Below are 25,731 nucleotides of genomic sequence, written 5' to 3'. Positions count from 1 at the left end.
CAGCAGCTTGACCTGTATAATCTTTCGGTTCTACCTGCCGTGTCACGTAGCGCACACCACCTCATTAAACGGGGGCCGGTGAGTACGTTCGTAACACACATTTCATCCGGTCGCGGAGCGCATACGGCCTTAATGCATCGACACTTTGAATATTTCATCCCCTTCTCTTCCCTCGTGCTTTGCATTTTCAACGTTTTTTAAAAAAGTAGAATATCTAAAGAGGGATAGTCGGCCGAATAGTTCAGGGCTATGGATTTTTTTAATCGTCTTTGAAACGATGCGGCATTCCGGAAATGCTACGAGAGAATAATGACAAGTTAAGATGAAATAAAAGGAAAGTAAAATACTAAATACTTTACCCAAAAAAGAGACAACCATCTTATCCAATTTAATTTTCTATGATAAATAAATTTCCATTTCACCCTGTGTGTAACCTACAATTGCACGCGTGCATAATTTAGCAGCGTGTTAAGAGCAAGGAAGGACACGAACGTGGAATAAATTCAAACCTGAACCTAACCTCGAAGCGGGATTTGTCGGATAAGCGGCTCAATTATAATTCCATAACTCGAGGCGGCAATCTTGGCCGGCTTTAACCGCCGCTTTAATCCGACCCGTGGCGAGTTAATAACGTGACGAAAGATATGGGCGGCGGTGTGGAAATTGCGCCGATGCACGAGTGCACGCGCTGCGACGCTCTGCCCTCCCTCTCCGCGCTAGTTGATCGGCGGCGGCGGTTGTGCGCGGAACCGGCCAAACCTGGGAGGACCCTGTGGAGGGGCTGGAGAGCGGAAGAAAGCGAGGGATATTAGAAAAGGGAGGTTGAGAAAGCTAATGAGAGTGAGGGATAGTGGAGGAGTGTGGATTATTTGAAAAGAGAGGGATGGGAGAATGAAGGAAAAGATGAGAGACAGAAAGAGAAAGCTACGAGAAACTAATGAGAGTGGAGTGATAATGAAAAAGAGGGAAGGAGGATGAGAGCTACTAGAAAGAAGAGATATTGGGAGAGAAGGAGAGAGAAAAAGTTAAAGAGAGTGGAAAAAAATATTAAAAATGAGCGCGAGCGAAAGAAAATGAAAGGGGTGGTGAACCCTGAAAAGATACGAGGCAATGGAATAGCGGGACGAGTGAGAGAGAATTCAAGGTAATTGAAAAAAGAGAAGTAGAGCGATGAAAGACTAGAGAAAGTGATGAACATCGAGAGAAAAAAAAAAGAGAACGATGGAGACCGATAGAGAAAGTGGAGAACATGGAACTAAATGCTCTACGACCTCGATATATATCTTCTCTCCAATTGTATGTACTCGATAAGAATTAATTAGAAAAGAATACAGGGAATAAAGAATAAAATAATAACGTCGAAATATTGGCTCGAATTTAATGAAAAATTTAATCTCGATTCACCAACTCAAACAAAAAAAAAAAGAAGGAATAAAAGGAAGGAAAAAGGTTAGATAAACGTAGAAAGGGTAAGATTAAAAGGTTCCCACAATCTTGTCTCCTTATCAAATTCGATTCCCCTTCTCTCTCTCTCCCTCTCTCTCTCTCAGCTTTCTTCTCTCGCTCAAATACGCACCCTCCCCCTTGACCCCTCTCTGCTGCCGAGTTTCGCCGCCCCATCTCATCGCCAAGCCACCCCAACCCGGAATAAATCAATACACGTGTCTGCTACTTGCTCGTACATTCGGCTGGGGCCTTAAACCGAATCGTCGTCGCGGGGAGTTGACAGCTCGCGAAGAGGAAAATAATTCGAAGGCCTGTGATTTCACACTCTCCTCCACGCGGGGATGGTTGAGGATTTAATTAAGCCTACGAGGAGAGGATGGGAGGGAAATGACGTTTCTGACCACGTTGCCAGAAAATAGTCGATGAAAATAGAAACTGGATTTCTAATTAAGCTACTACTTGATTTTGCAACTTTTCGAAATAGAAAAATAATTGTCTAATCCTCCACTGATATTGTTAAATAATAATTGTTAGATAAGATTTAGATTAGATTTTGATCTTGTATTGTATTTGTGATATATAGAATCTTGTATTGTAGATATATAGAAAAATAGTGAAAGGGTTGAATAGGGAGGATTTGAGAATTGTTTAATGATAATTTAGTTTCGAATGAAGAATAATTTAAATAATTTTGTGATTACGATTCAAAAAAATAAGCTTGAAAATCATTATAATAATTATATTTTATGATTAATAAAAATTGTTGTGACTCACCTAATTGACGACAAATGTCGGCCTTCAGGTGCGAAGGCAGAGTTTTTTCCTTGAGCAATGCCTCGTAATGTTCTTTAGCAAGACGATACTTCCCCTGGACTTCGTATAAATGAGCTATGTGAAATTTTACTGAAACACAAAGAGAAACGATATTTTAATATTGACGTTTTATAATATAACATTAATACGTCATAAAATGTATGAAATTGCAAAATATATTAGGTGAAGTAAAAAAGAAAAAAAAATCAAATGATGCAAATTAATGGCAAAATATTTTAAATAATACAAATATATGTACATATATGTAATAATGTAACATTAAAATATTTTATATTAATTACGTTAATTGATTAATAATTAATTAATTTTATGGCTGTATTTATCAATTCTATGATGAACCTATTTGGATTTAGAACGTTATTGTACAAATTTGAATATGGGAAACAATAAACGTGATATTACGAAAAGATCGTATTATTAATTACGTGGTATAATTATAATAAATAATTATAATAAATATTGAATAAACAACGATAATTACGTTCATATTATGATTTTAATTTAAAATAATAATAATAAAATTCAAATTCAATTTGTAATGTCTTAAGAATATAAAATATAATTAATTAAAACAATTCTCTATAATTTATAAATACCAGCCATAAAATTGTGAATAATAATAATAACGTTTTAAAATATCAATTTTCGATTATCAGTTGATCGCATCAATTGCAAACTCTAGACTGTCTCGATGTCTCGATGGACAGCGGTTTTATTAAGTCCGGTTATTTTATAAACGAAAACTTCCGGGTGAGGAAGACCATCAGGATCAATTTCTCGGTAAGCAAAAGCGATTTCTAGTATGATCAAAATGAATTACTTTAAACTATGAATCATTCTTCGTATGATTTAATTAAAAAAAGTTATTATAAAATAATTAAATTTATGAAATGCATAATATTTTTCGCAAAACGATTTCGGCTCTTCGTTTATATTTATCTATTATAATGTACAACATTATTTCCATCGATTAGATACATTTTTAAATATATATATATTCACGTAATAAATTTTTTTAATGATAACTTTAATAATAGTTTTGATTCAATTTTTATTCGGTTCACCATCTATTCACATATTTCCTTGAATTTATCTACATCGTTCCTGGGAAAGGGACACTTCACTTTCTTCTTCGAACTTGACCTCCTTTTCATAGTATAATTATGCAAGTATAAAAAGTATCATCTCATAGAATATCTCTCTATTGATCATTGGAATCAAAGTTCATCGAACCACTTGTAATTATTTCACCAATAATGAATTCTATTAAACGTACATTCATAAGAAGAAGAAAGAGAAAAATGAAATAAAAGATTGATGAAAGCTCTTTTTCATTTAAAAAGGTAAAAAATGAGAATATTTCAGATATTATTGGATATGGGAAAAAATTGTTGAACGAGTAGAGATTGGCTATTATTGCTCTCTCTCTGTTGATTTAAAAAGATATTTGAATAAGCTTATAAAAATAATAAAAAAATGTTATTCTATATTTTTTTATATTCCAATATCTGTTCTCATCTTTCGTTTCGAATTTTCATCAAAATTTGTAGATATGTTATTAGTTTAAAAAAAGATCAACGTATTTTAAAAGCAACGACAGAAAAATTTCAAAAACTTTATATTTATATTAGGAAAAAATTAATACGTTGATCGTTTTGAAAAATTTCTCGTATCTTGAATTATTTTATTATTTTTTATTGAAGAATGACGTCTATAAGTATTTTATAAACGTAATAATTCATGGAAATTTGAATATTTATGAATATATATTTTTATCCTCATAAACTAAATTTAAACAGTGCAACAGTACAAGTAGTGTTCTAGATGATTCATTCCTGATTCTAGGTAATCTAACATGACGAGGATAAACTTACGAGATGAAATTCCGCTAAGAGCGACCAAAATTCCCGTTAGTTAAGTTTCTATTCCATTTCTATTACTCGACACACTCATACGTGTAATCCATGTTCTATGCTTTTCACATATTCCATATATTTAATTTATTTTTAGTTATATTTTATTATTTTATAGAAAAAAATCTTTCAAATCTATATTCTTGTTGACAAATGAACGATTTTGTAATAAAATAAAAATTTATTCTATCATATTTAAAAAAAAAATATAATAATATTTCCAATCCCGAAAAATTACTCTAATAAATGCACAAAAAAATTTAATAAAATTTAACACGTAATTATATCTTTAGAAAAATTGCATAATAAAAAATCACGTAATCGTTCATACGGAAGGGAAAAAAGAACATAAATTCAGGGACCCTAGAATTCACGAAGCAACGTGCGCGCTAGTTAACTGTGGGAGTTGAGTTCAAGGAAAGTCGTTAAGGCGTTTAATGCACCCTTAAATATCGTCCACCGCGTGATACGTGTTATCGTAGGTCACACGTGACACAAGAATTGCTGTATCACGTTAGAAAAGGGGGTCAAGTTCGAGGCGGAAAGCGAGCAAAAGGTTCTGGGGTCGAGATGTTGTCAAGACGTGGCGCGCAGGTATGTAATAGGCGCTTTTCACGCGGCGGAAGTATCGATTTCATCGTGGCTTCGCTAAATAATATATTAAAACCGCGCACGCAAAACCGAGGGAGATTATTTTACCCTCTCCTTCCTTTTCTATTGGATTTCCTTTTTTTTTTCTTTTACGTGAACACTTGCATATTTGATGGATTTATCATTTAAAGTTTCAATTTTAAATAAAGGAAATCCCAAACTTGAGAAGAGAAGAGAAAAATAAAAAGTTTGAATCTTCTAATTTTCTACAAAAAAAAATCAACCATTAATTTTGCAAATAGGCACAAATATCTTTTTAAGAATAGAGGATCGTGTAGCAAAAAGAAAGAAAGAAAGAAAAATTTGCATACGAGAAAGCAACATGTGGTATAGGAATAAGATTTCAAGAGTAAAATTGCACGGTTTACGGTGAACAGCTGTTCACGTGTATTATGCTTTCGAAGGTGGAACACGCGTAGGCGAGATCGTAAGGAACGAAAACCGAGAACTCACTTTCAAGCTTGGAAAAAGAGGCAGGTGTCGTGGCATCGATCAAAGCGAGTGTCAGGTGCTTCAAGGCGGCATCAAAGTCAGCGTGGACCTTCAGCATCAAGCCGAGCCGTAGGTGAACCTCGCAGGCTCGTGGAAATCCTGGTTCCACCCATAGCACCTGCTGGAATGCTTTCACGGCCCTGCAAAATGGACAGAATTAATTTTTATTAGATTTTTATTCGTTGATAATTTTCATTTAATAAAATTTCAGAAGTAACTGCAATGTTTGCTTCGATTTTTTTTTTATATCCAGTTCTATTTTATTTCAATTTTTACTCTTTTATTTTTAATTCTTCAATAAAATTTCGCTTTTATTTATTTATCTTTATTTCATCTCAATTTTCGCTTCAATTCCTAACAGATTGACTTCAATTCTACAGAAATATTAATAATCTTGGATGTCATTTCATTAATCATCTCCATTACACGCTACTTCAATTTATATATCACCACTATATACATTCCTTTCATCGATTTTTCCTTATACTCCACTCCATTCCCAATTGAAAAATGTATCTATAATACCGCACTTTAAGTTGTATCTCCACTATATAATTTATAACTCCACGTTTTCCATTCCACTTCATGATAACTGTTATGCAAAAAGAAAAAAAATATATATACTTTTGAAATCTCTTTTGAAAGGAGAGGTCGAACATTCTAATGGAAGATTATTATCGAAATTTATGTTTCATAAAAAATTCAGGGTTAAGAAATAGATTCACGCGAGAAACGTCTAATCGCGTGTATCGGGTGCGTGCACGAGGATGGACCGGAAGTGGTTAGTGTTCTTGCTGGTCACGCGAGAAGTCTGAGTGTTCAGGAGAACAAAACCGTAGGGGCACAACTGGTGAACGGGGCAACAATAAGTATTGCGCAGTTGCAAATGACACGGTACGTGTTTGCAGGTAAATGAAATCGATGACACGGAAGAAAAAACCGGAAATCATTGCCCCTGACGAGTCTAGAATATTAATATTCTCGGTTACAATCGAGGGATTTTTCATCGAAATTTTACCAAGTTATATAAAAGTTAGGAAAGTACTTTAAAAAAATATCAGACACAACTCTTATTGAATTATGGAAAATCAATTTTGTTCGATAGAAACACGTACAATCTTCTCTGGTAAATTCGGAGGACTTCGGGGAAATTTCGAAAAAAGGAAATATTTCCTTTCCTATAAGGAATCCGAGAGATCTATTTTTTCCTTTAATCAAAACATTTGACTCTAAAATCTGAACAAATCTGAATCTGTGCATTAACCAACACAAGTGTTCCTCATCACGAAGAATGAATCATCGGCTTTAACGAATCAAGCGAGGAGAGCGAATTCCAAGTACGGTTATGCCGGGTGTCATTTTATTTCGGCTTTTGGAACCCGCTGGATCCGAGCCAACGTTAAATCAACGCACACAGATTGAGCATTACACTGGGGGATAGGCTGGTTTGAAGTTCGTTGCTCGGCTTCGTCCGAGATGGAGTATATTGGATGTGTTGGCGGACCGCATTTTCGAATGGATTTTCGTCGCACTTTTCCGAAACCGCCACCGGGAAACCAATGGAGTAACAGGTTGCGGTAATGTTTCGTAACCTCGTTGCGAAAAGCATTCGGAAAACGTTTCCGTTCGATTCGAATTGAAATTGGTTTATTGTTTCTTCCATATTGATTGCTAACGGGATACAATTTTCTGAACATTACATGCAATCGAATGATGAAATTAATTAAAACACTGTATCTGAATACTTAATTATCGAATCGAAAGTAAAATTCGTATCTTTTTCATCCGAGATGATAAAAAAATTGATCCAATTAATAAATCATGAAATCCTGTTGTTATAAAGAAGATTGATCCATACATTCTATCATTAAAAGAATGAATTTAAATATTCAATTGTTTGAAGAAAAGTAAACTTCTAGAAAAATTGTTAATATTAAATATAACTTTCCAAATTTTAAATTATTAATAATTAAATAATAATGTAAAACTGTAAAACCTGAAGAAACTGGAACGAACGAATTTAGTAGAGGAATTTCTATAGGATTAAAAAATTTAATTCCTTTGGTACTTATGTTATGTCAATTTCAATATTTAGAGAAATTCGAAGTTTCGAAATTTCATATTCTTTCCTAGAACGTAATTCCAAACTTCCCATTCTGCTAGGAAAAACAAACTTAAATTTACCACTCGATCGTCCCTGATCCTAATCTAATTCCTGAAAATAGAAAGAGAAAAAATAAATAAAATATCAGATATAAAGATTCATCAGAGGACACGCCATTGTTCCATATCCGAGAAGAAGCTGAAGAGGGAGCGGAAGTAACGAGTACGTTAATTCCGACGACAAATTAATTGAAGCTCGGCTGGCGCGATGAGAAGTGGAGCGACCGAGATAAAAAAAAAAAAGAAGAAAATAAAGGAAAAGAAGAGGGAAAAGGAGGAGGAGAGGAGAGAAGGCAAAGAGATCGGTCGGTCGGTCGCCTTGGCGTAAAGGCGGTAGTAAATTCATTCACAAGAAGCTATTCATTCATCGCTTCATTCACTCCGCGTTTCCTTTCGGGGTTCGTTGTCTTCGGGAATGAGTCACTGTTACACGCGGCCGACCACCCGTGTGGGAGAGAAGCAGAAATGTCACTGACTCGAGGAGAGATTGCGAAATAATGCAAGGGAAACGTTCAATCGACACTTTAAAATCCGACGATAAGAACATTGAATTTAAGAATTTATAATCTATTCCTAAGCGATGATTAGAATTTGATAGAACGTTTCTTCTACTTCTCTCAGAATTAAAATGAAATATACGCGTCGAGTGAGTGTGAATATGTGGGAGAGAAACGAAGTAGCAATTTATGACATAAGATATGGCATGTGTCGTTCGATATATTTCATCATCCTCTTTAACGCGTATTTCTTCCCAATGGAAATAAAACAAAATGATACAACAAATATGATATCTTTCATATTTTGTCTTTTAATAAAGAGAATGTTTTTTTAAAGTAATTTTCTTTATTATCGTAACGATGAATGATGGAACAAATAAACAATATATCATGATCTAAAAATAATACAACAATATATTATCATTTATTATCGGTTAATCGAAAGAGATAATCGTGATGAATGAACGAATTTTAATATTCACGAAAATTCGCAATTTTAATTCGTTGTTTTATTACATATTGGAGGGAAATATATACTCGTTCAAAGGTTCAAAATTATTAGCGAGAGAAGGGAAATAGCGAGGGCACTGGCGAAACGGAGCTGATCTGTGACCGACCTATCTCAACCATGACGAAACAGAAACGAAATCCGATACTGATTCTGACGACTGATGTCGCTTGTTTGCTAGTCTCTGCCATTGACCTGGGTATTTATAGGTTGAAACATCGATTCAACAGCGTAGAACAGTTTGTTACACCGCCTGTCGGCTGAGGCTAACGTTGATATTCATCATCACTTGATTGAAAAAAGAAAAAAATATAAATCGATAAATCGTGCGACAAGCAAAACATACGCGGATATTTTACGAGCAACATCCACCACGTTTTAACACCATCGTAAACGCGATTTCAACATAAATTGCGATCTATTCGTCTAATTTAAACAAGGCCGGTATAAATATTTCAAAGAGCTAAAATTAATCTATGCGCGAATATAAGAAATAATTATAAAACAATTGTATAATTAAAAATATTTTTGAAAAAGGGTTTGCCCGTGAACAAATTACAAATTCTTTTTATACACTTTGTTATCAAGATTCCATGTTAAAAATTATATTTAAATAAAATTAAAAATATCAACGCCTTATCGTTGTTCCTACATAGATAATACTCGCTGAAAATGTTACATAAAAACATAGAAAAATACTTATCAAAAGATAAGACATCGATTTCTAATAATCGTAAATATTATACCCGTGACTTTTGAGGTAAATTAAATAAAAAATTTTCAACATCTTCAACGTGTCCTTTTTTGTTAAATACATAGCTTTCTAATTTGCAACGTCGATATAGTATATCGACAAAGTTGAAAAAGAGATTATTTTATCGAAATTTTATAAATAATATTAATCGTAGCAACTTGTAACTTATTCTACGAGTTGACGTTTCACACATCAATGTTAAAAATAGATTAGCAATAGATAAGGAAAAAATTTACGATAAAAATTCAAGTTAATCATAAAGTAACTAATAAATATTATATATAAATTTTTATAATTCGCATGAAAACAAATATCTAATCGGTACTCTATGCAACACTTTGTAACATATTATCTCAAGATAATTTTTACTTAATTATTTCTTCTTTAAAATATTATGATATAAAGAACTCTAAATGAAATTTCTCAACGATGAAAACTATACTGTATTTATTCATTCCTCATCAAGATCAATAGTCGAACCAGATAGTTCGTTCAAACTAGTTCTAAAACCACACACGTTGCGTCTATTCAGCAATCATCTTCGAACAAATTTCAACGTTGAATCAAGACTTCAGGAGAAGGTAGTAGCTAAGCATACTGCTATTGGAATGGAATCTAAATGAAGTCATTAAGGAATCATTAAGGGTGCTCTCCTCGTTGATATCTTGGCAAGAATCGCGAGCACTTTCTCCGGTTATCGTAGACGGGGCATTTCGGATTTCCTGCTCCCGGCCATTTCATGCGTTGAACGCGTGCACGAGCAATCCTCCGCGATGCAGCAGCCTCGAAGGGTGCATTTTAATGCGCCCTTTGCTCGGCAGCCCGCTTTAACACCTCATAAATTAATTACCATCGGTATGACCTATTAATGGCCGTTTTGTCGACAAAGACGACGACGAGCGCTCGCGGCGTCGACCACCCGAGACGACGATGCCTCCTTTATCTTTCGTCCGCGTATGTATTTAAATTAATGAGAATTTTAAATCCTCGGCCGACCGAGGAAAAAGAATTTAATCTGCTCGAATCGTTTCCTTTATTCCTCCAAGATCGATATGAATTAAACGGGAAGGGAATTGAATTTTTGAAAATTTATCGAGGCAAAATTGAAAGAAAAGGAATTTTAAATAATCGAGGATTAATCGATCGATGCTTGTTCTAATGTTAAAATATAAGTAGGTTACGTGGCTTGTAAATCGAGCCTAATAAGTACATATCCAATTATCATGCACGAACGCGAACAATGAAACGCAGAAACAAGTTACATTCTCCGGGATATAATATATGTTTATAGCATTACATATTATGTTGTCAGTTTGTATCTCGGCCATTCTTGCGCAATAATAGCGCCATTCTCCCTCCTCGGGATCTCCACGAATCTCCTTGTATCTTGCAAGATATCGTCTCGACGCCCACGCGACAATTGCAATTTTCTTACTGATGCAATGGAGATTTCTTTTCTCTTCTTTTTTTTTTTAAATAAGAACAATCGTTCTTCTCTGGAAATAGGCTCGATGAAATCGAAGGTTGAATTAAGAGGGATTATTTGAAGTAACATTAAATTATCCACGAAAATTGTAAATGTATAATCGATATAATTGTGAAAGGTACGTTTGAATACTTTCGTTTGAACGATAAAAAAGATATAAAAGAAGAGTTAACAAAAATGAGATCACGTTAACAAGTAACATATTAAATCTCGATATACGCACAAATTCTTGTTTACCAAAGGCTTGCACCCTTGTCAACGTTTCGTATCGCGCTCGTTATAATAGCGCTCTCGCGATTTTTAGCGATACAGAGAAGTTTATGGTGTCACGGAATTATCCGCCCACGTATTCACCAGAGATCAAACGAGCGAACCGGTCCAATTAAAAAAGGGTATTGGTTTCATTTCAAAGAAAATATTTCTGCAACATTTTATCGTTACCCTGTTTCCAATTTATATCATTTCTAATCATTTTAAAAAGTACAACTTGTAACATACTTTTGAAACATCTTGTTGTATCTAATATAACTTAAGAAAAAATCCATAATAATACCAAAAATAATCTAAAGCGTGAAGAAATAATAAAATAAAATTTACTCGATGAAATGAAAAAAAGATTCGAAGCGTCGAACGAAATAATAACTCACTGACCTAAAAAATCAAATCTCTGACCTTTTTCTGTCGTGTCTGCACGCGCGGAATTTATCAGCGAACGTTTAATTGCAAAAATAACGCTTTTTTCCAAGAGTCCAGGCGGTATCTCGCGGAGAGCGTGGGCGTGGGTACACCGGATATAAAAGCAGTGGCGCGTTATGGCGGGCTCTGAAAAAAAAGGGATAATAAATGTGCATCATTCAGAGAACTCGCGAGGTAGAATGAACCCATACCACGGATTTGTATGTGCCTCGTTACTTTCCATCTCGCTTGCTTCTCTCTCCTCTCTCTCTCTTATTTTCCCTCTTCGTTATGCAACTGTTTTTAATCCCATTCAAGCGCAGTTGGCACGCGGGAAAGTGAAATATAACAAATGGGTGATCTTCGCGGGCGCAAATAAACGATTTTAAATCGGGCCGTGATTAAATTAGAGTTAAATTTTTATTTGCTCAACGATTCTCGCCTCATTTTTCTTTTCTTTTTTGATACTATTTTACTTGGAATGAAACGGAAAGTAGGGCAAAAGTAAGATTATTATTATCACGATTAGAAAATTAAGAGGAAATTTCGAAAGTTTTTTGATTTAAAAATCGACATAGTTTCGATAATAGATCCGAAAATTTTTCCCTCCATCCCTCCTAACATCCGAGTCCTACACATCTCCTATCGTGGGAGATCGTAGACAATGGCGCCCACACCGCGCGAGTACCGGGACAGGAAGGCTGTCAGAACGACAGACGACTAACAATTTCCTAGTGACCCACATCGCGCGCTCGTCGCCCCACGTTGCGCTCCCACGCACTCGTCACCGCGCTGCAACTCGCACCAACTCGTCGTGTGTATCTCTGCGTTTCTGCACGACCTCCAGACCTGCCGCTAATTAACCCTAAAATAGCCGTAAACCTATGCTTTCCGTTGTTTAAAGGAAACATATATTTCTCTTTTTAAAATTTTAACTTGAAAATTATCAACTCACCATTCCTTGTTCAAATTATATTCTTCCGTTTGTTTTAGCAACGTAGATATAAATTTCGTATCCATTATACATTATCCTTACACATCCAACGACTTTATTATTCTATCTTTGCACGTCGATCACTTTCCTAATCGAAAGTAAAGGGAATATTTTAATACAAATCCCCGTTTGTCCAATACGGAAGTTGGACTCGATCCATCGACACCGATGATTAATAACAGGAAGGAAACGAATGAGCATTACCATATTGGCGACTTTCAAACATCTAGAGGTACTTGTTAACAATCTTCAACTCCCTCCGGTTCTCTAATAAACTACAAACGGAATAAAAAAAATTCTATCGCGCAACCAGCATTGTCTTTGTAACTCGAGTCTTTCTATCTATCGTTTCCTGTACATGGTCACGCGATCGTGAATGTTCTACCCATTTGAACCACCGTGTCAAGGAATTCTTCGAGCAGTTTCACCTAAGGGCGACTTTGCTTTGTCAGATATGCTTAGAATATTTCGCCAGATTCTAATTTTCTCAAAGAATCATTTAGGATATTTTAAAATCGTCGCGTAAAATGAAATTACGAGCAATAAATACATCAATTGAAGCATTCGATTGAAGCGTTCAAGAGATAAAAAAAAATATGTACCAGTACCAGTTGGAGTACTCTATGTCAGGCTGATTAATGAATATTATATACGCACACGTATATGCATTTATCCACCAAGTGTCCCATTTGTAACGTTTAATTTAATTGGATTTATCGAAAGGGATCGAGGTATCGATTAATTTCCAACACACATGGACGCGCTATCGATGACACCGCGAGCGTATCACGCCTGTTGCAAGTTGGCTTGCATTTGCACCTGCATCGGTCATCCAGCTGCATCGTCCATGTCTCTCTTTCTCCTCTTGTTTTTTTTTTTTTCAACCTTCCTTTCGATACTTTCAAAATGACGGTTGCAACACTCGACCTTCCCCACGGACGACATTTCCTCCTTTTTTTTCCCCCTCGACCAACCGTCCTTTCTTTTCCCTTTTCAACGAATCTTCTCCCTTCTTTTTCCATTATTAAATCCGTTATTTACGATTCGCAAGAAAAATAATCAAACATTTGCATCGCTCGTAAACAGGGATTCGTTTTATCAATTTCCACAATTGAACGAAAACTCGTAACTGGAGTATTTTCATTAAAGAGAGGGATCAAACGATTCCCTCTCTGTAAATTGTTCCTCCCCATTGATGAATCGTAATCCCGTACCGTACGTGTAATTTTAGAGGAAACAAAATGGTATTTGAATTTACTTGTTGATGCATATCGAATTAAACCGTTGCGTTTACCTTTAACGCAATTTCAAAATTTCGAATCGAATCGAAAAGTAAAATCGGGAAAAATCTTCGATCATTCAATATCCACCGCAAACTTCCTTTTTGAAATAATAAAAATCACGATGTCTGGCAATGCGGTCCTCGCCCACGAATGTATCCCGTATCATCCGTCTAAATGCATTTTCCGTGTCCCCGTAGACGATTTTATCCAGCCAAGATTCAATGGACCGGTACATGGAGGGCCGCGCACGCCATAGGTATGCAGAATATCGCCGATTCCGATCGTCTAAGACCGCGTCTAAGACCACCAGACTAGATCGTAAATTGCGACAGACGAGGAGAGACAGAGCCCAGGGTCCGGCGTGCTTTCGCAACAGCGTAATGCCGCATTGTTGTGCAGCTGGAAATTGCCGGTTCTTTCGCCGTACGATGCAACGCGCGCAACGGTACTCCTACTACCACCAACGCTATCTTCCGTGCCGGTGATATAGAGAGTGTACACCGGGGCATACCGGGTGTATATCGTGAATTAATTCGCCTCCCTACGATAAAACGTTTATATATATATATATACATATATATACAGTTATGACTACGGCCACGGTAGGCCGATCGAGTGGATCCAACAAGGAAGTTCGATGGTGCTTTTTGCGGTGGAATACGCACTAGGTAACGGTAGATGGGTTCAACGTACTAGGTAGGTTTATTTTTGTAGATAAAGCGTTGGAAAGGTTGAAACTAATATAGGATGATTAAAGAAAAATGTAATGTGGTAAAATGGGAAATAAATTTCATTGCATTGCGGATTGAAATGAGTGTGTGAAATTGAAATGTGAACGATCACGGGAGAGGAGACGTTGTATGATTCAATTTCAAATTTGTAAAGAAAGGGAGGAGGGATGGATATGGGATTGCAGAGAGTTGGTTTAATGTTCACATCGAGAAAATTCTCTGTATTATTTCAAATACGAAGTGGAGTTTCGGGGAATAAGGGTAAAAGGGGAGGAGAAAATTCTATGGTATTTGAAAAAGTAGATAGCCTCTAGCGATAGCTCCCTAGACAGGTTAGATAAGGGAAATGCGTATACACACTCCACTTTATTTTCGGTTTATCTTTCCTGATAAAAGTGAATAACTGTACTCGCCTAACGGATGGATATATTATTGGAGAGACAATTAATCTCGCTGCATTGTATCTCTATTACTCGTTATTTATTTTTGGGTATCCTAATTTTTCCAAGGATCGATAAAAATAAATCTTTCCCTTATTTACTTTCTTCATAAATTATAGATATTCTTCAAAAAAAAAGAAACTGATAAATATGCATTACTAGCAAGTATTAATTATTTAATTTAAAACGTGAATTTTCAAATTCCAAAAGGGAAAGTAAATCTTGGCCTCAACCAATCATTCAGCTCTATTATCTAATCCAAAATTTAAATCCACATTCGAAGACGAATCTCTCCCCCTAAAAAAAAAAAAAAAATAGGAGAGTAAAGGCGAAAAACACGAAGGCAAGAATGATTCATAAGCTTAATAAGAAGAAAAATAAAACGAACTGCGTGTGATCCACCTCACGCGTGCCTAATTATTTCGAAATTATGTTAACGAGCCAAAAACCCTTTTCCATCCCTGTAATTTAACCCTCTCGTATAAAGATTTACCTCGTAAACGTACCATTATCCCAACAATTGTACGTTTCGCTCTGTTTCAATTGCATAATTTCCACGAGGATGATCCTTTCGACTTTGAATATACACGGTGTCCCAGAACAATCAGAAAAAAAATTGTTAACCGATCTTCGATAATTGTTCCTATTCCTAAAAAAAAACAATTATTATTAAAGATGATAAATGACAATATTTTCACGAATTTTTTTTTTTCAAAACCTCGAACGATCTTAGGTCTTAATAATCGACAAGGAGGCACAGACACTTTTTCCTCTAAATAATTAAAAAACGATTCGACGAACGATTTAATCATTTAACGACAAGCATTCTTCTCTTCGATTCTTTAATTTTCAAGGAGGAACGAGCGTGCAGACGTGCACGTAAGCGTACGGACACGTGGCCGCGAGCGGGAATACGACAGATGCATCTCCGTAGCACGCGCCACGCAGGTGCAGCTGCGAGTGCAGTTGAACTAAATCTTGTTGGACAAGGTGTCTGTAGGGACCTCGCTTCTGTTCTTACCCCACTTAACTTTTAGCGATTCTCTCTCCTTTCAAACCGGTTGAGGACGATCGTGCACGAATGTGCATTAGGCGGCACGCTTGAATTTGCGCCTTTTTAGCGGTATGATTATGGGATTGGGGAATGGAGGAGATTTAACAGTTCATCAGATCCGTCAAACGGATCCGTTTCCAATGATTTAAAGCATCCCGTTGTGCGACGTATATTTATGTAAAATGATTATTGAAATTCTTTTGATGGATAAATAAAATTATTATTCAATACAAATTGAACATTTTGTGGAATGAAATTAGAATTTTAGGATATCTTATATTATAATATATTGTACAAAGATTGGGATGAAAATTTATAAAAATTGTATTGCATGTGTATCTCAAGCATCGTCTCCTCGAGTATCGTTGCTGCTTCTCCAATCCACTTCTTCATCCCCATAAACGTCGCTCTTAAATGGATTCCAAGATCTTATCTTTGAATTGTCCAAATTTACGTTCATTTTTTCTTCACGTTTTTCCCCACAATTTACATTTAACACCACTCGACTAGAATTTTTATACAAAAATAAAATGAAGATATTAAAAATATAAATAAATACATGACTTCAAAATCACGTAGATATTATAAAGATTTACAGCAACAAAGGTGAAGGAGGTGAAGATAATTGAAACGTTTCAACGGACGAAAAGAAGTATCGACGCAAGAGTTAAAAGAGAATGTAAAATTAGACGACAGATTTATCTTGCATCTAGACGCATCAAAAGATATTATCAGTTGAAACCCCTATCCCGGCCGTAAGACAACGATCGTGCACGTATACTGTGTCGCATGTGAAATACGGGCGACCCTGAATGCAAGTAAATTGCGATCTAACGATTCTTTCTCAGACATGTTGTGCGTTTCGCATGTATGTGTGCATCCACCTGTCCATCCACCATACCTCAATAATTTATACGTGTATCACTTTTAACGATCGAATATAATTTTTCTAACTTTTGTGAACAATATTATGAACAAAGAAAATGGCAGAAAATTATTGGTAATTTTGGCAAATATGTAACTGAATCGGAACGAATGGAAAGGAACAAGTCGGGAAGGAACGTGTGAAGCGTGACCGAAAAACATATTACGTATGCAAAACATGTATTTTAATATGTAGATCTGTAGATATAAAAACGTTTGTTCTGCTAATTTCTTCGTTGATATTTATCTAAGATTTTTGATTCCGTGATTCGATAGTTTGTATTAATCCCTCGCATAAATTACTATTAAAATTCAATGTTGATTCATCTGTAGATCCCATTCGATTCGAATCAAATTAAATAGTTATAATCGATCGTAATTATTAACATTATTTTTTAATTAACTAGTCTTCGAAGAACTATGGTGTTTGGAATTTCGTTTAAACGAAAACTATAAGACAAGATGAACTTACTTCTTACTGCGAAAGAAGATGAAGTCTGCCATGGATGAAATTTTATTTATTACCGGTAAGCAGCTGTTTCGAGCTCCACAAATTACAGAACGCGAAACGTATTATCCGTAACGATATTTCCTTCGACGCAATTCCTTGTAATAGCTTCTTGAACCAAAATGTATATACGAGATCACCTGTTTCGAGACACGTTATTTACCTTTGCCGTTTCACGACTGAATGAGATACACGTCGGTTATCATCAATTCTGAAGGCTGTCGGTGTTATGATGAGACACAGGAACGGATTATAAAATGTTTACATTCATTGTAATTCATCGAAAATTTAAAATTCAATCGTATTTATATTAATCCTTACGATCAACAATTTTAATTCGTAGATGCAAATACAAAAATTTGTTCAAAATCATTCAAATCAAAGACAAATTCTTTCACATTATATTTGCACATTTTAAATTACAATCGAAGTTAAGATTTTACCAATCTCTCCATAAATTATATCCAAAAAAAAATTCTCGAATGAAAAAAAATACCTTTCATATTATGATCGAATCTATTTGCCCAAAGGATGGTTGGAAATAATAAATTTCACCACCCAAAGGGTTAACAATTCCCATGCTAATTAACGCCGGTTCTCTCGTGGCCGCGATGCTATCTGTCCGGTAACCGTTTAAACAGTTTAGCAGCGCGGTGATCCATCGCCTTGGATCTTCGCGATAAACCGTACGTACGTACGTACGTACGTACCTTGCATGCACCTTTCCCCTCCGTCTTACAGCCGCCTGCACGCGTGAAAAAGCACGCGCGGTAATAGCCATCGCGATTTTTAACGGGTAAACAGACGGTTTGGTCGCGTGCCGGCAACTCAATGTCCACCGACCGCCTTCCACCTGTCCACCATTTTGATACCGAGTTCTGTGATGTCCACGATATATAAATATATATCCCTTCCGTGTCTCTCTCTTGTATTCTCTTTCTTGCTTTTTCTTTTCTTTTCTTTTCTTTTTTTTTCTCCTTCTTTCGGCTCGATCGAATAAAATAGGGGAGCGAAGGGGAAGAAAAAGAAGATAAAGGAATCGGGATCGTGTCTGGAGAAGGACAGGAAGGAAGAGGATGGAGAGGAGGCGCGTAGCGTACGTGAGACAGGATGTGGGCAGCTGTTTACCAGCTGGAGGATGATACCATGCGGTGTTCCCTTACAAAACGCGTCTTCCCGAGGATCAACGGGCAACCACGAAGGAATTTTCAGGTAACTTATTGTTGCCAGATATTTTACAATTCGTGGGCAAAGTTTTAAGTTTAAGAAGAATTTTTTGGAATTGGAGGATAAATTTTAATGTAATGATTTTTTATCATGCGATATTATCATTTTTCTTTCATTTCATTTATTCTTTCTAAATCATAATCTCTCGTGTAAAAGAAATCATAAAATTCGCGTGGACAATTCTTTTCGTTTGTTTCTGTTTTTTTTTTTTTTTTTTTTTTTTTTTACGTGCAGACAAGTTAAGTCATAAACGATAATATTTTATCTCTGCTCGCAACAGTGGGTACGTTTATTTCAACAAATGAACGTCAGTTTTGATATCACTAGGAATAAACGTCATTGGATGGATTCGTTCGTTGCGGAAACAATAGTTCGTAAACGTGTTTGCGACTATGATAAGCCGAAATGATTACGGCATGCTTTATGATAGAAAATCTCATTGCGTATTGCTGGTCAGTTAATCGGCTCTATCGATCTTTTATATTGTCCCTGTTGCGATAATAGATAGTTGCATCTAGATGTGATCGATCGATTTCGAACATCTGTGCATTTATAGCATGGAAATATTTTTTCTATGTATATATTTTTTTTTCAAATATTTTAAATTAAACTAGCAATTTATTTTTATAAATTTCAATACCTGTTCACTCTGGATAAAATTTAAAACTTTTAGTATCCTTTGATTCACAAATTTTTTTAATCCAAATGAATTATTGTATCTTAAATTTGTTTTCAAAAATGTTGAACTAAAACTATTGAATCGATAATATTAAAAATTGATGGAATTTATTTAAATTCTTTTAAAGAAAATATACATATAAAATAATATATTGGAGAGGAAAATAAAATTTTAAAATATTATTATATAAGATATATATAGATATATGAATATGATTTTTTCTCCTCAACTTAAATTTTTAGCAATACTATTAATTATATAGTTTACGCATATTTAAATAATTTACTTCGCAACTGTTATTACATTTAATACGTGTTCTACATTTCGTAACAGTGAAAGGGATAACACTTTGTACACGCGTAAAAAACCGCTCTTCCGGTGGTTTGCACACGAAAAATGATACAAAACTTTGTTTCGAGAACTTTTGCAACTTTTTGAAGATCACATCGCTTTCGATAATAAACAACTTCAAATAATTCACGCACGCAAATATGATAAAAATTTCTGCACGAGTGAGAAAAATTTTTTCTCGCTAAACGAATAAATAATTCTTCGAGTACCAGAAAGTTTCTTTTAAAAATGAAAAAGAAACCACTTCAAGAGCCAAGTTGTCTCGCTAGAAAATTAAATTTCTCTTCTTGAAGGAAACTTTCTTTGGATTTTTTCCAAAGAATATTTTAACAATACCCAAGACCTCAAACAACGTAAAATAAACGGAAGAAACTTTATTCTTAAAATATAAACTCCATCTTAACTAAACAAGATTATTTTCTATTTTCTATTCATTGCATTCTTAAACGTGTCACGCGTGATGCCTCGAAGAAAATACGGTAACCTTCGAAACTGGCCCAAATTCCACGTGAGTCCGGCCATTACGAGATTATCTCTTTTTCCCATATATTTCCACGCGGCTTATTTCAAAATAAATACGTGGACAGAAGAAGAAGGAAAAAGAAGAAGAAGAAAAAAAGATCAAAGGCAGGACGAGGGAGGCAATATTGCATCGAATTCTTCCCTAAACGAGGATTCTCCGGGAAGGTGAACAGCTTCAAAGGAAAAATGGAAAATTGCGTACGACCAGGTTTCAGACGTGGAAGATTCGGTTAAGGAAAAGAAGCGGAGGGAAAGGTTGTTGGAAAATCGGTTGGGGCCAATTTAAATCAAGCGTGTGTGCGTGAGCAGATGACGAGCAACGATAAACTTCGATACATTTTCCATCGTTGTGTAAAATGGAACAATTTCGAGGATGGAAAGGGATGTAGAAATTTGTAAAAATTCAATTTCCTTTATTGACGTTGCTTTTTTTCCCTCCCTATTGTTTTTTGCGTACAGATCGTTCCACGATGTATTCGAAAAACGTTTGACTGGTCATTTTTATTTTAGAAACAATACATATACTCTAAAAATTAAAATTATAAAACTTAACGTAACTTAAAATACATTGCTTTATTTTAATTATACTTTGTTATGAAACGTACTCGATTTCTTAAAAAATTAATAAATAATTTGAAAATGTTATAAAACGAATTTCAACATACAAATTGTATTTATAAATTTCAATTTGCAAATCAATCGATCTAAATTTCATGAGACTTTCTCTGAACCCTGAGAAAAGAAAAATAGAATCGCTCCTCCCCAACTATAGTAAGAAACTGAACTAACTAAAGTAAAAAAAAAAAAAAAAGAGAAAAGGGATACAGAAATTCGAAAACGGTTGCTCACAGGTCGCTTTCATTCGGATCTCTGATTATACACATACCGGATTCAGGTAAGTCTCCCAAATCCTCCTTCCCCCCTTTTTATTCTCTCTCCGCTCGCGGCGAGGGCGAGGGCATACAAAAAAGGAGCCGATCGCCTCGCCTTCGAGACGATCCCCGAAATCGGTTAGATGGATTCTGATCGGCGGAAGCGAATGGAACGCGGGGCCGAAGAGAAGAGAAAAGGGGATCTCTCCTCCCGGCAGACGCGAGAGAGACTAAGGGAGAGGAGACTATGTGGGGGAGGAGAGGGGAGGGAAGGTACGGTGAACGGGAGACGACGCTTGGAAGCCAACAAAAACTTAACTAGAGCTCCACTTTTGTAAGAGGAACCTCTCTCTAAAATCCTATGGTAAATGCCGGTGCGGTGCAGCCGGTTCCACTGTGTGTGAAACACTGCCATTGTGAGGGATAGAGAACTGATGGAAAATATATATATATATATATATATACGTGTGTATAGTAGATTGCACGAGCGGGGGTGACGCGTAAGAGACGAATTTCTCGGAGCGGAAAAGAAAATTCTCCGGTGGACGGTGTTTTCTATCCTGTCCGCGCCATCGACCCCTCGGATGAAATACCGGCGGGCTTGTCTTTGACATTGAATGCACACCGTTCACGCAGGTTTTTCTTCCTTTTATTTCTTCCCTCCCTTCTTTCTTTATTTTCTTTTTGTTGTCTCTCTTCTTTTTTTTCCCCTCTCTTTTATTTTCCTTGATGGGAGTGGTAGTAGAACGAAAGATAGGAAACTTGGAGGAGGATAACGTTTTTGTGAGGGAGAGGAGGGGGACAGAGTTGTCCGCGCTCTTTTTGCGCGTTAAATTGAACGAGGCGTAGAATGATGGATCTATGCGGTGGGGTTCATTTCTATCTCTCTCTATTGATTTTTGAAAAAAAAATAAATCGTGATCGTAAGGGAATCGTTGGTGAAAAAAAATTGTTCGTGATTTTCTACTTCATCTCTTTCTAGCGTTATGAGGCGTGGAATGAAACCTTTTATAATCTTTAATGTCAAGTAGGTATGCGAAGAAAAGTGCAAGACATTTAACGAAGGCTATTAAATTTTTACCGCGCTAAAATCCGCGCAAAGAACTGAAAAAAAAAAGAAATGAAAGAAAGAAAGAAAGAAAGAGAAAAACAAAGAGAAAACTGAATGAAATAGGAACGATTCACAGTCGACGGGTTCAAAAGAAAGATTCTGCGTTAACGATCCCATAACTCGCGCGAGGCATCCAGAAAAATGCAACGCGGCTTGGTACCATTTAATTACCGAAGCACGAGCGGAACGTATATCCATCGAGCAATCTTTTTCTCGAACTGGGCAACACGCGAGAAATAAAAGGAACGAAGACGGAAACGTGGTGGACAAAAAGCAAGGACTTGCGCATAGCGAGAAAAAGAAAAGCGCGTCACATCTGTGGAGAGAGAGAGAGAAAAAGAAAAAAACAAGATATTAGAAAATTCTAATAAGCCTATATACCTTCGTACTCGAAGACTTCATAGGAAACCGAAGAGTCGATAATTACGTACGCTAATCACGTTCACGTATATAAAAAGTGCATATATTAAGAATATAATGAGAGAGAAAAAAATTTATTTCTCGTATTTTACAAGTATCATCATCGATGTGTACCATGGGATAGGATAGGAAACGAGAGATCTAATCGATTTAAAAAGAGAGGAAGAAAAAAAAGAGTACGCGAAAGAAGAAGGACTCTCAAGGAGCGAAGGATTCATCCGAATAAAATTGGAACTTTGTCCCTTGGTTATCCCCCCTTCCCTCCTGTCCCATCGAATCTACGACGCCTGCGAGAGACAAAAGAACGGCAGATCCGTTAATGTCCCTCTTCTTCTTCTTCTTCTTCTTCTTCTTCTTGGCTGCGTTCAGGGGAGACGAGAAATTGAATCCTCCCATGGCTGAATTGAAAGTGCCGTGCGAAATACGCTACTACGCGTCTGCGTGCCGCCCCTCGTCACAATGTGCGATTGGATTTCAAAGGCATAAAGAATATCTTCTGATTGGATCGAATTTAATCCGAGTACAAGCGGAATCGACCGAATCGATCCCTTTCGATCACGCGCGCTCCTTTTTTACCCAATATTTCCCATTTCGCAATCCCGTCTACGAAGTTGGATCATCCCTTTGCTTTCGTTCAATTGTTTCTCATAAAAGCGTCGTGTTAATTAAACAATAATTTTACTCGGTTTTTCCTCTCCGATTCTGTTCACTTATTTAAATTAAAATTAATTCGATCAATCAATTTTATCTTAATTCATTCTTAAATGAACGAATTGTAAAAATGGTTACACTCTTTCTCTTTTATTGATCTACTTCTTTCTATTATTTTCTAACTTGCCATATACACACGTAAAATTATTTCTCAGTGAGATTTTGCATATCGTTCCATCCCCTTCCTTGTTACGTTCCTTTACGTTATATAACGTAGTAACTCTTACAGTTTTGTCTTAATTCGTTCTAATAATATTATTAAAATGAACGAATTATAAAAATAAATCCTTTCTTTTTTATAATTTTACAATTGATACAATCTTTTTATTACTATCAAATTTGCCACATACATCACACCATATCAGTGAGATTTTACATATCATTCCATCCCCTTCCTTGTTACGTTTCTTTACGTTATATAACATAGTAACGTTATATATTACAGTTTTGTCTTAATTCGTTCTAATAATGTTATTAAAATGAACGAATTATAAAAATGATTATATCCTTTCTCTTTTAGAATTGATCTACTTCTTTCTATTACTATCAAACGTGCATCACATACACAGGTAAAATTATTTCTCAGTGAGATTTTGCATATCATCCCATCCCCTTCCTTGTTACGTTTCTTTACGTTATAGTATCGCATAGTTATACCTAGCTATACAAGTAAAATTATTTCTCAGTAAGATTTTACATATCATTCCACCCCTTTCCCCGTTACGTTTCTTCACGTAGTTATATAGTTCAATTCCGCTATTTTCCTCTCCTCGCGTGTGTCAGAGAGGCGGCGAGGCCTTTTTCATCCCTTTTTGTCGACTGCTCCGGATGCCACCCCTTATCGTCGGCGCAAATCCAAAGCGCGTGATAAATTGGAGCGTTGCCAGCCAAGGGTGGCGTTCCACGCGCGAATTAATCACCGTTCAACCAGTTCCTCCGTCACGCGTTCACGAAAATGCATACGGTGTAATATGTAGATGGGTTAATAAGCGGTTGTTCTTTTTTCCTCTCCCTCTCCCTCTCCTTATCTTCCATCAGCTAAGAAATTTTCTATTGCTATTGTAAGAAATTACTTTTATTTCGAATTATTCGTGATTATTTCCGATATTTAAAATACTGAACTTACTTTTATTCTCGCAGAAAATAAAACTTTTAGACGAATCATTCCACCATTATTCGATTACTCGCCAAAAATTTCCAATCTCCTCACAATTTTTTATTCTATTAATAAAATTACAATTCAATTAATAAAAATTCAATTAATAAAATTTCAATATAATAAAATTACACGAATATTCCTAGGTCATTATATTATATTCAAACAAATTTCATGGAGGAGACAAGGTGCGATATACGGCTCATCCGTTCGATGAATTAAATAAATCCCCGTGTAAAACAAAGGAGAAGGAAGAATCCAATGCAGAAGTGTGCGCAGCTACAATAGGTGTGAACAACAAACGTATTTCTCGGATAGAACACGCGAAACTATAGATCGAAAGAGAGGATAGCGGAATGGACTGGAAATAACAGACGAGAAGAGAAAACTCTGTGACGAACAAGGCGGACAACGAGGAAAAAAGAAGGGGAAAAAATTTGAAGCCTGAAGCGAAGAGAGAAGAATAATAGAGCAGAAGTAGGGTAGGTGGCGGTATGACGGGGGCAGGAAGGAGCCCGGATTCCCAACCTGTAGCGATTAGGACAACATCGTTAAAATATTCATAATCGTTTTTATAAAATAAGAATTTTAATATTTGGTCTCTTTAATGCAAAACTATTATACTTATTTTAATATTGCAATTAAAATATAAACGTAAGATGAAAAGAAATTGATATATTTTTCTAAACAAAAAGAATTTTTTTTTATGTAGAATTATTTGCTTCTCGTTTCAATTATAACGAAAGAAGACACATTTTATTTCGGAAAAATCACTCGATATAATCTGTACCATCGTATTATTGTTCGTTCAAAAGGGTCAAGATGTGTCACGGCGGAAAGGGTTAGGGGTCAAAGATTACTCGATCGTAATAAGAAAAGGGGTCGTGACTCGAGAAAGGTTGGGAAACACTGAGCCAGAGTAATGGAGAAAACAGAAAAAGGGAACGGGAAGGCGAAAGAGAACGAGAAAGAGGCCGTACATTATGCCTAGCCTAGTGATGAAACCGACTATATTCTTCGAGATTCGAAGAAATGTGGAACGAAGAAATTGACGACAATTAGGTTCCCTTCTGCCCATTACAGCCAGAATTAGTTTTAAAGATTCACGGTTTCGTCGCCTTCTTCGAGTTGCAATCATATTATTACAGTTAAATGTCTTTCAGATAAAAAATTCCAGAGCAAAAAGTTTATAAAGTTTCGATAGATTAAAAGAGGGACGTTTTGTTTCAAAGATACCATCAATCTTTAAATTTAAGGAAATTAGCCTTTTGTTTCACGAGTTGTGGCTCGTTTAAATTTCATACCCTTACTTGAATCTTGAAGAAAATT

General features: G+C 35.8%; 1 protein-coding gene across 1 annotated transcript in view; it reads right to left on the bottom strand.

Annotated features, from left to right (window-relative positions):
- LOC412863 (histone demethylase UTY) overlaps window positions 1-25,731 on the bottom strand; it is a 96,977-nt gene that overhangs the window by 25,034 nt on the left and 46,212 nt on the right. Inside the window, exons 4-5 of the mRNA XM_396315.7 lie at window positions 5,298-5,476; window positions 2,221-2,349 (exon numbers count right to left, since the gene is read on the bottom strand). Of these exons, the coding sequence (XP_396315.6) occupies window positions 2,221-2,349; window positions 5,298-5,476 (308 nt within the window). The remainder of the gene's footprint in view (window positions 1-2,220; window positions 2,350-5,297; window positions 5,477-25,731) is intronic.

Source organism: Apis mellifera, linkage group LG10 (genome assembly GCF_003254395.2).
Source record: "Apis mellifera strain DH4 linkage group LG10, Amel_HAv3.1, whole genome shotgun sequence".
Classification (NCBI taxonomy): Eukaryota; Metazoa; Arthropoda; class Insecta; order Hymenoptera; family Apidae; genus Apis; species Apis mellifera.
The sequence above is the reverse complement of the archived record's forward strand: the minus strand, read 5'-3'. Positions and strand labels throughout refer to the sequence as shown.